The 14,985-nt window shown below is 53.2% G+C and overlaps 1 protein-coding gene and 2 long non-coding RNA genes across 7 annotated transcripts; 1 reads left to right on the top strand and 2 right to left on the bottom strand.

Moving 5' to 3' along the window:
* Positions 1–2,380: 2,380 nt before the first annotated feature.
* GP9 (glycoprotein IX platelet) lies at positions 2,381–5,022 on the bottom strand. Of its 5 annotated transcripts, XR_006964951.1 has the most exons (5): positions 4,916–5,022; positions 4,339–4,463; positions 4,048–4,176; positions 2,945–3,940; positions 2,381–2,521 (listed from the first exon to the last, which is right to left on the bottom strand). XR_006964951.1 is itself a non-coding variant. In XM_047095056.1 (4 exons), the coding sequence occupies exon 4, from the start codon at positions 3,927–3,929 to the stop codon at positions 3,396–3,398; it is 534 nt and encodes a 177-aa protein (XP_046951012.1). In that variant the 5' UTR covers positions 3,930–3,940; positions 4,048–4,073; positions 4,339–4,463; positions 4,916–5,022; the 3' UTR covers positions 3,319–3,395. The 5 variants fall into 5 exon arrangements, 4 of the variants coding, with proteins under 4 accessions (XP_046951012.1, XP_046951010.1, XP_046951009.1 ...); XM_047095056.1 differs by lacking the exon at positions 2,381–2,521 and having other exon boundaries at positions 3,319–3,940; positions 4,048–4,073; XM_047095054.1 differs by lacking the exon at positions 2,381–2,521 and having other exon boundaries at positions 3,319–3,940; positions 4,339–4,501; positions 4,916–5,000.
* A 1,986-nt stretch (positions 5,023–7,008) lies between these two features.
* LOC124523215 (uncharacterized) lies at positions 7,009–7,488 on the bottom strand. Its single transcript, XR_006964953.1, has 3 exons — positions 7,415–7,488; positions 7,183–7,256; positions 7,009–7,100 (listed from the first exon to the last, which is right to left on the bottom strand). It is a non-coding gene; the product is annotated as an uncharacterized LOC124523215 (long non-coding RNA).
* LOC124523214 (uncharacterized) lies at positions 7,047–14,017 on the top strand. Its single transcript, XR_006964952.1, has 4 exons — positions 7,047–7,136; positions 10,478–10,800; positions 13,144–13,228; positions 13,589–14,017. It is a non-coding gene; the product is annotated as an uncharacterized LOC124523214 (long non-coding RNA).
* The last annotated feature ends 968 nt before the right edge of the window (positions 14,018–14,985 follow it).

Raw genomic sequence — 14,985 nt, 5'->3', positions numbered from 1 at the left:
CCTCCTCCTCCCCTGCTCACACTCTGTCTCTCTCTCTCAAAAATAAACACACACACAAAAAAAGAAAGAAAGTATTACAGTTTTGCTTTCCTCTCTGAATTTAACCCACTTGGTTAGAGATCTATCTACAGAAACAAAACTTTCCCAAGATTTTAAGACATACTGCCTGTAGTGATTTAAAATGAGGATTCTGGCCCCAGAGCTGTTTAGAAAGCTGACATTCAGAGGCCAGGGGTGTCTGTCAAGTCAGATGCTGTTCTTAGAAGATTCCTCAGGCCCTGGACTCAGCGTCCCCCTTTGGAGCGGAGCCCGGGGAGGGCAGAGCCTTCCACCTTCTCTCTGCCATCTCAGCTACACGGACAGGGGCTGGCTCAGGCCGCTTTCAAGAAATGGAGTGCATCCTTTGCCCGACAAGGAATTCACTCTCATCAGGTTTGATGTGTCAACCCCAGGGGCTGGAGACGGTGAGGGTCCTGGCTGGGCCATGGAGTCTTAGGAGACTCTGCACACATGCACTTACAGGAGGTGTGGTTAAGTGTGTATGCAAAACACATGAGATGGGCGCTGTGTTAGGAGCTGGATCTGGCTGTGGCTCAGGGCCAAGACTCGGCATGTGCCCCCGAGACCGCCCAGGCTTCACAGATTCCCTCTCTACAGTGTGCCTGCCTTCTGATCAAGTGCCATTACCTTTGCGTAGACCGGGTGGGGCCGGCAGTGGCCAGATGCCCGCCTGCTGCTGCGGTTGGGCACACAGGGGGAGCAGTTCCAGGCCTCTCTTGTGGTTAGGGCGGGGCCGGTGGCTGGTTCCAGACAACAGCTGCTTACAAAGGCCCTCCCTACCACTTCCAGGCCCGGCCACGAACATCCGCGCTTTCCTCTTTGGTCTCTCTGTTCACCCACTGGCCAGAGGATTGCAGAGGACCAGCAGAGGGCTCTGAGCAGGCCCTAGAAGCCGGGCGGAGCAGGAGCCTGGAGCAGGGGCAGAAGGCAGAGGTGGCAAGGGGGTCAGCAGCTGGTGAAAGTCACCTTAGCAAATTCTCCACGTGCCGCTTGATTTTGAAAACGCTCATGAGGGAGATGGTCATGAGGATGACGTCAGGGTGACCGTGATGGGGCCAAGGTCCCTGGTTGTTTGGTGCTAGAGGTGACAGAAGCAGTAGGGGGCCGGCGGGGCAGGGGGTGGGCGGTGTCGCCTGATGTCTGTGGCTGTGGCCGACCCATAGGAGACAGTGGTGGCCGGCGGATGGTCGGCCGTGGTGATGGGATCTGTGGATGCTGGGTTGGTGGCTGTGGAGTGGGTGGGGACTATGCGCGTGGCGCTGTGGTGGCCACCTTGCTGGCCTGGGACAAAGACCATGGGGACAACGGAGGTGGCCAATTGAGTTTCCCAGCGCACCTGTTTCCCTGGGGATTCTCGTGTGAATCCGCCATCCACTTCGGGAGATCCCTGCCCTCCCCACCTCCCGCGGGGACGTCACCCTCTGCATTGACGATGCTGTGCTGTCTGGGCTCCTGGCAGGGTCTCATGGGACCAGCTGCTTGGCCAGTAGGATCAAGGCTTATGATCACTACTGTACCAGAGCCGTGGCTGCATGTGTGCGCCTCAGGAAGGGGCAGTAGCAGGATTTAGGGGCACCCTACATGGGGGAGCCTGGGGTTGCTGAAGGGCCTTAGTTTGAGGAAGCTGTCAAGGGGGCACTTTTCAGGTACGAAAGGGGACCTGTCTGAGATCACGCCTGTGAAGAGACTGTCGTGGGCCCTGGGGCTGTGTCCTCCATCCGGTGTGGGGGAGCAGTGCCTTCCTCACGGGGCATACAAGAAGGCCCCATGGCGGGTGGTTCACGCAGGGCTGCACACCTACTAAGTGCCCTGTGGGGAGATGCCAGCTTTTCCTGCTCCCCAAGGCAGCCCGGTTCCAGCTGATCCCGACTGTACAATTCACAGACTCTCAGCCTACGGACTCCATCCAGTCAATCAATGTATTTTATGTGTCCTGTTGATGTATACGTATTTTTTTCCGGATTTACTTGCCAACACTGAGGTTGGGATTTCACATACAGATGTACATTTCCAATCTCTCCGGATGAATGGGAAGACAGGGTTCACATCTGCACAGGGCAGCACAGATGGAACACGGGCTGTCGGATTTGCCATAGTCTCCACCCCTCCCTATAGCTCACCCCCACCCCTGAGTTTGGGCCTCCTGCTCCAGCCTCAGCTCTGTGGCTCAGTGCCCTCCCATGGTGCTCTTGCCTACCTGACCTTCCTTATGACCCTCTGAGCCCCAGGCCCACCACATGCAGGATCTCCTCGAGGGAAGGACCTTGGGGTGATTATATTTGGATTCAGATTGGCCGTAACAGACCTGGAAACACTCTCATACAGTGGAGAAATGTTTTATTAGTTTAACTGCTGGCACCAGAATCCTCTGAGGGAGAGAAGAGTCTTGTTTGAAGAATTTGGTGACCATTGCTTGGGGTACAAGTGGGACTCCAGAGTTTGAGGTGTCTGATGTCAGCACCTGGAGTTGTTTCCATGAGAAAGGGAAGAATTTCTTTTGTTTCTTTTTTAAAAATGTCTTAGATGTTTATTTATATTTGGGGGGGGAGGGGCAGAGAGAGGGAGACACAGAATCGGAAGCAGGCTCCGGGCTCCGTGCTGTCAGCACAGAGCCTGACGTGGGGCTCGAACTCACAAGCCGTGAGGTCATGACCTGAGCCAGAGTTGGGCGCTGAGCCGACTGAGGCACCCAGGAGCCCCACTTTTGTTTCTGAAGAAAGAGGGATAGAGAGAGGAGGAAAGGAGAGAAGCCCTGCAGGAGAAGATGAGAAAGGATGGGGCTGGAAAAGCAGGTGTCTTCATGGCCAGGACACAAAAGGCTGTTTTGTAAACGGTGGTGTGCCTTTCAAAGTATGTCTGTCACAGAGATGGAAACTCCTCCCACCTGCCCAGGGTCTTCTGAGCCTCCCGCTTGCTCACTGCTGTGTCGTGAGAGCCAGCTTTCTGCAGAATTTGGACGGGAGCCACGTGTTGATGTGAAATTCGCCTGGGCCCTCCAGAGTGTTCCATGTGGGCGCTGGGACAGAGGAGAGCGTGCGGACCGGAGTCCTGGGACCTGTCAGGCACCGAAGAAGGGCTTGGGATGTCCACAGATGGTGGAATTGGGGGTGGCTGGCGTGGGGGAGGTGGAACAGCCCATTTTATTAGGAACCTGGGGGACAGAGAAGCCCCAGTTGATATCAGGTTATAACAAAACGGACCCAGGTTTCCAGGAGGAGCCAGACTTGGGTACCGAGAGGAAACACAATTTTTCTGAGCTTGGATACAATGGTTGAGCAGTTTATTTTGGGTTACTGGGAGCTCAGGCTGGGGGGAGTGACCCTAGGGTCCTGGCCTCAGTCCAGGGTCTCTGTGGCGGTGCACAGCAGGCCAGCCAGGAGAGCCAGGCCCAGCGTGGCCACGACCACCAGCGCCACGTCCCACCAGAAGCCCGGGTAGGCCCAGGATGCCTGCAGGTGCCAGCCGCAGCTGCCCAGCTCATAGCCCGTGAGCTGGCCCAAGGGGTGGGCCGTGGCGAGCTTGGGGCTGGCGCAGCGGACGTGCAGCAGGGCCTCGGGCGTGCGGTCCTCCAGCCAGAGACGCAGGTAGGTGAGACTGCAGTCGCAGTGCCAGGGGTTCTGCGTCACGTCGAGGACCTGTAGCTGGGGCAGGTGGTCGAAGGCACCCGGAGGCACGGAGCTAAGGCTGTTATTGGCCAGCAGGAGGTAGCGGGTCTGGGTGGGCAGGGTGGGCAGGGCTGTGAGCCCCCGCCCCCTGCAGTCCACCGACAGCCCCATGGTTTCCAGGGCCTGGCAGGTGCACTCCGCCGGGCAGTCCTTGGTGGCCTCTGCGGCAGCCCAGAGCAGCAACAGGGCCCCCCAGGCAGGCATTGGCAGGCTGGCTGTGGGGAGAGTGGCCGTGAGGTGAGGGAGGGTGAGGGAGGGCCCGGCAGCCTCCACCCCATGCCAAGGGCTAGGGGGATCGAACCTGAGACAAGGGACCACTCACCTCCGTTCTCAGGCCTCAACTTTCTCCTGTGTTGAAATGGGGTGGTGAAGACAGAAGCAAGTGTAATGAGTCCCACCCAGGCCTCGCTGAGCCTCACTGGACACTCAGAAGGCAGGATGGTGAGCGTGGCTGTGATGGGGGACGGGAGGGAGGGTAAGAAGGTTCTTGGGAAGGGACCTCCTGGCCCCTAACAGAGACCCCAGCCCCAGTTCATGGGTGAGGGGCGCTGATGCCTGCTACATGATTCCCAGTTCCGACCCCTGGCCCCCAGGCTCCTCCCAGCTCCCCTACCTCTAAGCCTGGGGTCAGGCAGCCAGTGTGGATTTCACAGACCACACCTCCTCCCAACCACGCCAAACAGCTCGTCCCGAGGCCGAGTGAACTCTTAGGTGAAAGCCAATGCCGAAAACTGGATGCTGAGGTGCAGACAGGGAAGGAGAACAGAAGAGGTTCCCTGTGGGAAGCCATGCATCTAGGCTAATGCTCAGAGTTGGGGAAATTGAGGCCCAGGGACGGAGCGTGACTTGTGCAGGGTCACCCAGCGGTCTGTGTCAGAGAACAGACTCAAACTCAGGCCTCATGAGCTCCAGGTGACTTCCCTACGAGCGTTTCCCCTTCCTAAGACAGGCCCTTCCCACCAGGGCCTGGCCCGCGCAGGCTTCCTGTGAATTTGGGTTGAATAAACCAAGGAGCCCGTGTCTCAGAGCGAGTGCCCCCCGCCCAGCCCCATCTGGAGCGGAGAGCTGAAGGTGGGACACAGGCAGGCCTCGGTGGCTGGCCTCCCCTGCCAGGCCCTGTCCCGTTGTCCCACCTGGGAGCGGGGGGTGTGTGTGGGAGGGGGCGATGGGTAATAAGGAGGGCCACTTACTTGTGAGGCCTGCAGTCGGCACCCTCTTCTGTGGCTTGAACTGTCCTGGTGGAGGCTGAGTTGGCAGCTGGATGTGAGGCAGCAGATGGTGGGCGCTGCTCGAGTGGGAGGAAGGAAGTGATGAAAATAGCCTGGCTTATCCCCCGAATGCAGCCGCCGGGGGGCCCTATCTGCGGGGGCAGCGGGCACTCAGGGATCCAGCGGGCTCGGGCCCAGAACGGTAAGTCGACCCCAGTTTACGGAAGGGGGTCCCACAAGGTAGGCTATGTGCCACCAGCGCCTCACTGGGCCTCAGTTCAGGGTCTGTGGGAGGACCAAGGAGGCCCCTCCCCAGGTCTCTGGCGGTGGGGAAGGTTTCCAGGAGGAAGAGGCCTTGGAGCTGAGCGACTTTGCTGGCTGTTCCTCCAAATCTCAGATTTCCTCATCTGTAAAATGGGAGCGATGATGTCTGTCCTGCTTGTATACACGGGGTGTGGGCTGGGCAGCTCATGGGCTGAGAACCCCACAGGGGGAGAACGACGTGGGTTTTCATTTTCTTCGGTTCTTCGGAATAGGTCAGGGAGAAAGTCGATTTTTGGTTCCCCCGTGTCTTTAGCGCCTTCTAACGCTTTGCTGAACCCTGTTTTTCACAGGACACTGCAGTCTGGGGCTCAGTTTCCATCAAACACTGGTCTCTAGCTGGAGACCATTTTTAATTTGCATTATATTTAGACTGTGCCTCAGTCTGACTTCCGCTCAGGCCATGATCTCGCTGTTCATGAGTTCGAGGCCCGCGTCGGGCTCTGTGCTGACGGCTCAGATCCTGGAGCCTGCTTCGGATTCTGTGTTTCCCTCTGTTTCTGCCCTCCCCCATTCACGCTCTGTCTCTCTCTCTCTCTCTCTCTCTCTCTCAAAAATAAATAAACATTAAAAAAAAACAACAACATTAAACACCCCGTTTACACACTACCCTAGACCCACAGGAGCATTCCTGTGTTCACACGGAATGTGGGTGTTTTATTTTTTTAGCATCTGGCAACTCCCAGCCCGCTTCGAGGCATGGCGTTGCTCCCATTCTTGTGTGTATTTGTCATCTGCCTTTTCCTCAACTGCACAGGGGTCCCTGAGGGCGGGAACCGTCTCCACGGTCCAGTGACAGTGCCCAGGTCAGTGCCTGCACGTTGCGGGTCCTCACTTAGTTTGTGCCGGGTGATTGCAGGAGGGAGCCAGTGCTTTGACTCTGACCGATCCCATCCACAGGGGGGACCCTGGTCCTCTTCTAACCTGACCCCTCATTGTGTGGATGCTGGCAGGCAGCTCAGAGGGGAGCCCTGGCTCACCGAGAGCCTCACCTGTCACGGTGGCCCCGGGCTTCTGAGCAGACTTCTGGTCCTAGGACACCTGGGATTGGGTTTGTTTTTGTTTTTAAATACCCAAAGCAGTGTTGTTAATGGTAGCAAACAGCCGGAAGCAAAAGGGATAGGTACTGGTGCATTCACACCCCGGGATATGATACTGACATTACATTAAGTGACATAAAACTGCATGAATTGTGTTGAAGGAATTTCCATTGTATTGAGTGTAAAGTAATACCTCATTTCGGTAAAACAAACTGCGACAAACTATCCAAACTATCCTTGCCCGGGGCAGGGCGGGGCGGAGGGGTGGGGAGAGGGGGGCTTGAGAATGGGGGCCTTCTTGTTTAGTTTACTTATTTATTTTTATATTTGTTGTTTTGTAAGGTTTATTTATTTTGAGAGAGAAAGCGGGCATGTGAGGGGGGAGGGGCAGAGAGAGGAGGAGAGAGAATCTCAAGCAGGTTCCGGGAGGTCAGCGAAGAGCTCCACTCAGGGCTCGATCCCATGAACTGTGAGATCGCGACCTGAGCCAAAATCAACTCTCGGGCACTCAACGGACTGAACCACCCAGACGCCCCAAGGCCTTCTTATTTCTTATCATGCACCTCCCAAAGGGCCAGCCTCCCCAACCTTCTGATGCCTGGCCCAGAGCAGGGTGGGAAAGGTGTCATTCGGGCCCCTGGAGTCATGCTTGCTGTGGAGATTGCTTGTTCCAGGTGGGGTCCCCTGGCAGGTACTTGGTGAACATTCTCAGTAGAGCCTGGACCGCAGACATGAACCTCGGCCTCCACGGACCCTCCCTTGGAGGTCCACTTGTGAACGCCTGGCCTTGTCCCATCTCCGTCTGCCTGCATGAGTTTACAGCAGTTGGGGAAGGAGTCCCGGTGAGTGGGGGTCCCACAGCCCCCAGGCTGTGTTCCCTGACCTGACCTGACCTAGTTGGGCCCACGCTCTTTCTTCCTCTTGGCCCTCTGAGATCGCCTTCTTATTTTTAGCATGTACAACTAAAAAAAACAAAAAGGGGGACAAATGAGAACTCATTTTTGTTGTGGAAAAATTGAGCATTCAGATGAGCAGGAAAGAGACAATAAAATGTTCTCTCAATTCTAATACCAAGCAGGCTTGCCTTTTAGTTTTTCCCTGTGTGTATTTTTTTTCTTACCCAAATCAGGTCACTTGGGGCCCACGCTCTTCTGGAACCTTCTCTTCCCACCAGTGAAACACCCACATATGTCACCAGCATTCGCCATGACTCCATTGTATGGATGTGGCACCTTTTATTTAAGGACTCTTTGGGCATAAGGAACATGCCTTGCTCTCCTTATCTCGGTCAGACAGGCCTTTGTGGGGGCTGAGGGTGGGAGGGGGGACAGCTCTTGGGGCTTCCTGAGGTGGGGAGACTCCTCCTTCCAGGCTGACCCAAGTTGGCTGGCCTGGTTTATTACACCATTTTCCCTGTGGGGAAACTGAGGCATTCTCCATTCCTGCCCCTTCAGGCTCCTTACCAGGTCACCCCCCACTCTCTATATGTGGAGGCCTCTTCTGTCTGGCCCCTTCCTTCTTCTCAATTCCTATACATGCTTATGACCTCTTATATTCTGGAAAGATCTTGTGCGTGTGTGTATGTGTGTGTGCATGCTTTGAGCACCACAGCATGCTCCCTGCCCATTCCCCTCATCCCCTTGGGATGACGACTATCCCAGATACAGTCGCTACGTCCCACAGGCACCAAGTCCTACCTCAGTCCTGTGTGTTCTCTCTTAGCTTGCAGTCCAGCTGCACTGCTTGCCTACCCATCTCCAAAGCCAGCCCAGACCTGGGTATCCTGTAACTCCTGGACAAACCCTCTGAGTGTCCTACAGGTTGATCACACCCACCATGGCCTAAACCTGGTCGTTTTTCCCCAACGCCAGCCCCTGTCAGTGTTCTCCACCTTAGGGAGGGCCAGCTTCGTCCACCCCGTCACCCAACCAGAAACCTGGGATACCATTAGGGATGTCCTCTCTTCCCCACTCTCACATCCCATTGGCCTCCAAGCTGGCCAAATGCCTCCCACATATCTGTAGACTTCGTCCCCTGTTGGGTGGCTCTCTGCTCACTCTATGTCCCCCTCCTCTGGCCTTGCTCTCCACCTCTCTCAAGCAACCCTCACCACTCCCCTTTCTCCTCTCACATCCTTCTCCACTTCTAGAATGGAAACCCAGCTCTTCCCTAGGACCCTGTCCTCTTGCTCCTTCTTGATGCTTGTTGTCTACCAGGCCACCTGCTCCTGCCAGCAGCTCCCCATCCCGGTCACTCCTCTGTCCTGGCTTCCTGTCCACCATGAACACTGCCCTCCCTCTCTGTAATTCTAGCATCCACGCGGATGACCCTTGGTCCCCCTGGCCTCACAGTCCGTTGGCCTCTCCCTGCACTGTACTCCTGCCCTCTGCCCCACCCCAGCCACTCACCCTCACAATCCTACCCCAGACTGGCCATCACCAGCAACCGCTCCTCCTCCAACCCTTGATTCAAGTGCCCCACCCCTTGACTACACCTCTCCATTCCAGCACAAATTTTTGAGCATACCTGCTCTGGTCCTTCTCTGACCTCATCAAGATCTCCAGGCCAGTGGACTTATCATGGGTCCTTTTATACTCTCAATGTCATGGCCTCACAGGCTGACTCCGGGATGACCACTGTCCTTCAGTGTCCACTCTTCCTTTCTCTCACACAAATAGAATTTTAGCTGGACATGTGGCCGTCAAGCTAAAGACTATATTTCCCAGCCTCTGTTGCCTTTCAGTGTAGTCATGTGACCAAGTGTAGGCCAATGGGGAAAGAGGAAGAAGTGATCAGTTCTGCTTCCCACTGGCTGCAGAGGGCAGGGAAAGCCATCTTGGTCCATGAGGAATAGCCCTGATTTGACGATAGCAGAGCAAAAAGAAGGAGCCCGGGTTCTTGATGGTTCTGGAACTGCCATCAGGCTCAGGCACGTGCCTCAGCAGCCTATGTGCCTCTGAGGGCAAACCCCGCCAGTCTGCCCGTAGGTGTGCCCTCACACATTCTGCCATGCCACCTGCTACAGTGCAAGGAGGCCCTGCGGTCCTGGGGCACCTGGGTGGCCCAGTTGGTGAAGCATCTGACTTTAGCTCAGTCCATATTGGGCTTTCTGCTGTCAGCACAGAGCCCACTTCGGATCCTCTGTCTCCCTCTCTCTCTGCCCCTCCCTGCTCGCTCTCGCTCTCTCAAAAAGAAAAAAAAAAAAAAAAAGAAGAAGGTCCTGCTGTTATAAGGCTGGGTGGGCAGAATTCTTAGGAATGCCTCCCTAACTCCAAGATCCCACACCTGAATCCCCAGAATTGGTGAATCTGATGAGACATCACTGCCATGGTGGTGCTGTGTTTTATGGTACAGTTGACCGTACAAAGGGAGGTGTTCCAGGAGGGCCTGATCCACACATGTGGGCTCTTAAATGCAGAGAACTTTCTGTGGCTGCTGGCAGAGGAGGAAGTGAGAGAGATGTGGCAGAAAGGGAAGCTGGAGAGATCCGGAGTGTAAGAATGGAATCGCTCTAGAAATGTCAAGGTGGATAGAAATTAAGGTGGACACACTAATTCTTCAGGAAGGGGGACTTGAAACTGAACAAATGTTTCTCTTCCTCACTTTTTTTTTTTTGAGAGAGTGTGTGCACAAGTGGGGGAGGGGCAGAAGTGGGGGGAGAGAGAGAGAGAGAGAGAGAGAGAGAGAATCCCAAGCAGTCTCCATGCTCAGCGTGGAGCTGGATGCGGGGCTCAATCTCACGACCGTGAGATCAGGACCTGAGCCTAAATCAAGAGTTGGACGCTTAACCTACTGAGCCACCCAGGTGCCCCCTTCTTCCTCATTCTTGAGGCCTCCCCCCTCCCCTTCACTTGTTTTTCTGTAGAATCCTTTGTTCTGGAACTTGGTATCGATACTTAATAATGAGGCTTGGATGGCCCGTGCCAGTGCCAGTTATAAGACCATCTCGAAGACATGACACACGTGACTGAAGCGTACCAGATTCTTATCAAAACTGCCCAGATCCTGTATTTCCCTATAAAACCCCTCAGCCTTTTACCCTGGGCAGGTCTAAAGCATTAGAAAGCATTTGAAGGCATTCAAATTTTGAAGGCATTAAGCCTGCTGCAGCCTCCTTTTGCCTGGCAAACTAATACAATTGTTCCTCTTTATCCCCAAACTCTGTCCTCCTGTTATATTTCAGCTCCAGAGCACAGAGGTCGGTTTTTGACCATGAGGACTTGATGTGAGACTTCCAATTTGAAGACAAAGCAAGAGCTGAATGTTGCCAATGGTGGGAATGAGCCAGCAAGTGGATTCTAACCCAGAGCATCTGGGAAGGGACACAGGCAGCCCTGCCCACACTTGATTTAAGCCTTGTGAGACCTTAAGCACAGAACCAAGAGCCACACTGGGCCCACACCTCTGTCCCTTGAAAAATGTGAGATAAGAAACGAGTGTTGCTGTAAGCCTTACTACAAGTCTGTAGTAATTTCTCACAGCAGCAAGAGAAAACCGACGCCAAAGGTAGGCTCCGCTCAGGTGCTCTGCATTCTATCCCCTTCGGGAAAAGTCATGAAAGGAAATCTTGTTCAGAATGGAGCGGGGAGGCGGGCAGGGGGAGCGCTCACGCCCTATCACCCATGGTCAATTATAGACCCAATAGGAAGAGAGGGACCTGGCACTTGAATGCTACTTTACTATCTAGCAGGTGGAAGGAAGGTTTCTCTTGCCCCGCCTTCGCAACAGCCCAGCCAATGAGAGGCTGTCGCAACGCAGCCAATGAGAAGTCACTACACTTTGAGCTCCTAGTTTACACCAATGGGCTTTTTGTTTAATTAAGACAGCCCCTCCCAGCTCCTCCCTTTCCTCTATAAAAGAGCCTTCTCTTTTATTCTGCGGATTTGCCTATGGTTTTGCAGTAGCTTCTTTGTCTCCAGTTGCAATTCTCTGCTGTTCCCGAATAAGCCCATTTTTTCGCTGGCAAGGTAACTGATAGTTTTATTTTTAAGGTCATCATCTTTCACTTTCTCAAGCACATTGCTCCCACAGCTAGCCATTCTCCCGCATCATCAAATTTATCCTCTACAGTACCATTCCCATTAGATTGCAAATGGTCTATAATATCGTCCTTTTATAAAACCCTCCCTAATGCCACACTTTAATCCAGTCTCCTCCACTTCTCCTGCCTCTCTCCATCACGAAATTCCTCCAAAGATTTGGTTTCACCTGCTATGCAACCCATCAGTAATTCCTGTTGTCTCAGCCCCCAAATATACAGAATTTACCCACTGGACTGCCACTGCCCTGGTCTTCTGTAAACTTTCTCAGCTTCCTATTGCAACTAGAATAAACTCCATTTTCCGTGTTTTATGAGGTCCTTTGTGGCTTGACCCCCACCCAGTTCTTGACCTTTGCTCCCTAATCTAAGCCACGCTGACCTTTTTTTCTGTTCCTCAAACCCTCCAGTATCTTCCTGCCTCAGGGCCTTTGCACTCCCAGATCTCTCTGCTTGGAGCACCCTTCCCCCAGACCCTGCCATGGCTTCCTCCTGACCGTCATTCATGTCTCAATTGAAGTGACCTCCTTCTCAAAGGCCCTCCCCCCACCTGCTAAGGCAGCTCTCCATTATTCTGCCCCATAGTATTCCATTCAATTCCTTTAGAGTGGTGGGGTCCAGAGCTGATGGCCAAGAAAGAATTCTTGAGACATCTTTGGTGCAAAAAGGGGGTTTATTAAAGCACCGTGACAGTGCCCGTGGGCAGAAAGAGCTGCCCTGGGGTTGTGATGAGTGACTGGTCATATACTATGGAGTTGGCGGAGGTCAAGTCAAAAGGGAGGCCTCCAGGAGGATTTTCACATGCTAAAGAGGACTCAGAAGATGCCAGGGGCCTTGCTATTGTCAAGCTAAGGGTGTTTTCCCTCTAGTAAGGCATTAACATGAAGACAGAAGGGAGTTCCTGGAGAAATGTTCTACTCTGTATTTGCCTCAAGTATTTGTCAATGAGCTGCAGGCTATAAGGAAATTTAATTTTACCTGCCTTTTCCTTCTTGTCTTTGTTTCCCACATCACTACGGCGGGGAGGGTGATGTTGGGGTTCCAGGAAACTGAGTCTCTAGGTTTCTGGAGATCCAGCTATTGATAAGATGGCCTTTTTTTTGTAATTAACTAAGATTTGTTAACTCAAGTCCTGTAGGACTGTGCTATCGGTTAACCATTTGTTTTCTTTCCTTTCCTTTGTTCTGGGGCAGCCAGGAGTGCCTGGGGAATGTCACACACATCCCACCTGGGGTGGGGGTGGGGGGGGCGGTGCTTGAAGGGTGTCAGCTTGCCTTATGCTTCTTCATCAATAGCACTTGATGGGACCTAAGATTATCTTATTTTATTTTTTATTTTTTTAATGTTTATTTTTGAGAGAGAGAGCATGCACGAGCAGGGGAGGGCCAGAGGGAGAGGGAGACAGGATCTGAGGCAAGCTCTGTGCCGACAGCATAGAAGCCCAATGCAGGGCTTGAACCCTTGAGATCATGACCTGAGCTGAAGTTGGAGGCTCAACTGACTGAGCCATATAGGCGCCCCTTCTATGTACATTTTTGTGCATTTCTTAAATGTCTGTGCCCCTGACGTTGAACTTCAGGAGGACAGGGACTCTGTTAACTACTGTTTATAACCACACCTATGTCTGGCATATAGTATGTGTCTAATACATATTTATCAGTTTTGCTGACCAGCTCTCCTCCAGTGCTGGCTAGTCCATATCTCTCCAGGATTTTTGTCTCCTGGATGCCAGTCTCTGCCTCTGACTACAGAGGTTTGACCTTGACACTCAGCTGCTCAACATCTTTTCATGGCTCCTTGGTTATCTTCAGGATGAAGTCCAACTCCTCCACAGAGTTCTCCTCGGCCATCCACTCCAGGCTCCCCTGTCATCTCTTCCTGACCAGAAGCCTCAGGGTAGGTCATCTCTGATGCTACTCCCCACCCACATGTTGGTTTCCCTCTCTGTGCCTCTCTCTTTCTGGAGTCTGCTCCCCTCCCCAGCTGGCTTTCCTGTCACACTCCTCCCTTTAAGATTCGCCTAGGATTAGGGGTGCCTGGGTGGCTCAGTCGGTTAAGCACCTGACTTTGGCTCAGGTCACAATCTCATGGATCGTGGGTTCGAACCCTGCGTTGGGCTCTGTGCTGACAGCTCAGAACCTGGAGCCTACTTCAGATTCTGTGTCTCCCCCCCTCTCTCCCCCTCCCCTGCTCACGCTCTGTGTCTGTCTCTCAATAATAAATAAATCTAAAAAATACATACATATATTCACCTAGGACGTGACCTCTTTCCAGAAGTCCTCCCAGACCTGCTTCCCCACCTGAGTTAGTGGCCCTGCTGTTTGCCTGTCTGTCTGCCCATAAGCCCAGCTCCTTGGGGACTCCAGGCACCCACAGAGGTATAATGGATGAGCTTCACAGAGTGAGGAATGACTCAAAGCTGTTTGAGTTTCTCAGGTGATCTCAGCAGATACACATGCCTTTGACATACATACTGAGACACAGGAGGGACAGAGTCACTCCTCTCCCATCCCCTGACCCAAAGGTGATGTCGGAGCATAAGGCAAGCTGAGGTCAAAGCCCAAGCTAGCAAGCCCCTCCCCCCCAACCCCAGGTTGGACATGTGTGACATTCCTCAGTCACTCCTGGCTGCCCTAAAGCTAAAGCAGAGGGGAAAACAAATGGTGAACTGATAGAGATCACAGTCATGAGCTTCCATCGGTTTCCAAATATCTTAGTAAATTACAAGAAAAAGGCAATCTTATCAATAGCCTGATCTCCAGAAACCTACGACCCAGTTTCCTGGAGCCCACCCTCACCCACCCCTCCATAGTGATGTGGGGAACAAAGAAGGAAATGGCAGGTAAAATTAAATTTCCTTATAACCTGCCTAGGCAGAGTAGAACATTTCTCCAGGAACTCCCTACTGTTGTAATGTTAATGCCTTACTAGAGGGAAAACACCCTTAGCTTGACAATAGCAAGGCCTCAGGTATCTTAGGAATAGTCTAGTCTTTAGCATATGAAAGCCCTTTTGGAAACCACCCATTTGGCTTTACCTCCCCCAACTCCCCAGTATATCATCAGTCACTCTTCACAGCCCCGGTGCAGCTCTTTCTGCCCACGGGTCCTGTCCCGAGCTTTAATACACTCACCTTTTTGCACCAAAGATGTCTCAAGAATTCTTTCTTGGCCATCAGCTCCAGACCCCACCACCACTCCAAAACCGCAGAGAGCCTTGGTCTCTTATTGTATAAGGGAAGCTGCTTAGAAACCCTTTATTTGGGGGCCCCAGGATCCTTCACTATCCTCCTGGAATAATTTTTTCTTCTCATGGGAAGCAGAGGAGAATAAGACGTGATTACTGTTACCTAGCATTTCATTTTTAATTGTGGGTTTTTAAAAAAAAAACTTTATTTACTTTGAGAGAGAGAGAGAGTGAGCTGGGAGGGGCAGAGAGAGAGAGGGAGAGAGAGAATCCTAACCAGGCTCCACACTGCCAACGCGGAGCCCCAGGTGGGGCTTGAACTCACAAACCGTGAGATCATGACCTTGATAAGGGAGCGCAAGGCAAACAGGGCAATGCACAGCTAGCACGCCCCAGGTGGGATGTGTGTGACATTCCCCAGGCTCTCCTGGGAAAGGAAAGGAAACAAATGGTTAACCGATAGAGAT

Source organism: Lynx rufus, unplaced genomic scaffold, assembly GCF_022079265.1.
Source record: "Lynx rufus isolate CCGP_SWC_20201006 ecotype Redwood Valley unplaced genomic scaffold, mLynRuf1.p SCAF_4, whole genome shotgun sequence".
NCBI lineage: Eukaryota > Metazoa > Chordata > Mammalia > Carnivora > Felidae > Lynx > Lynx rufus.
Note: the sequence above shows the minus strand (reverse complement) of the source record. Positions and strands in the feature narration are given on the sequence as shown.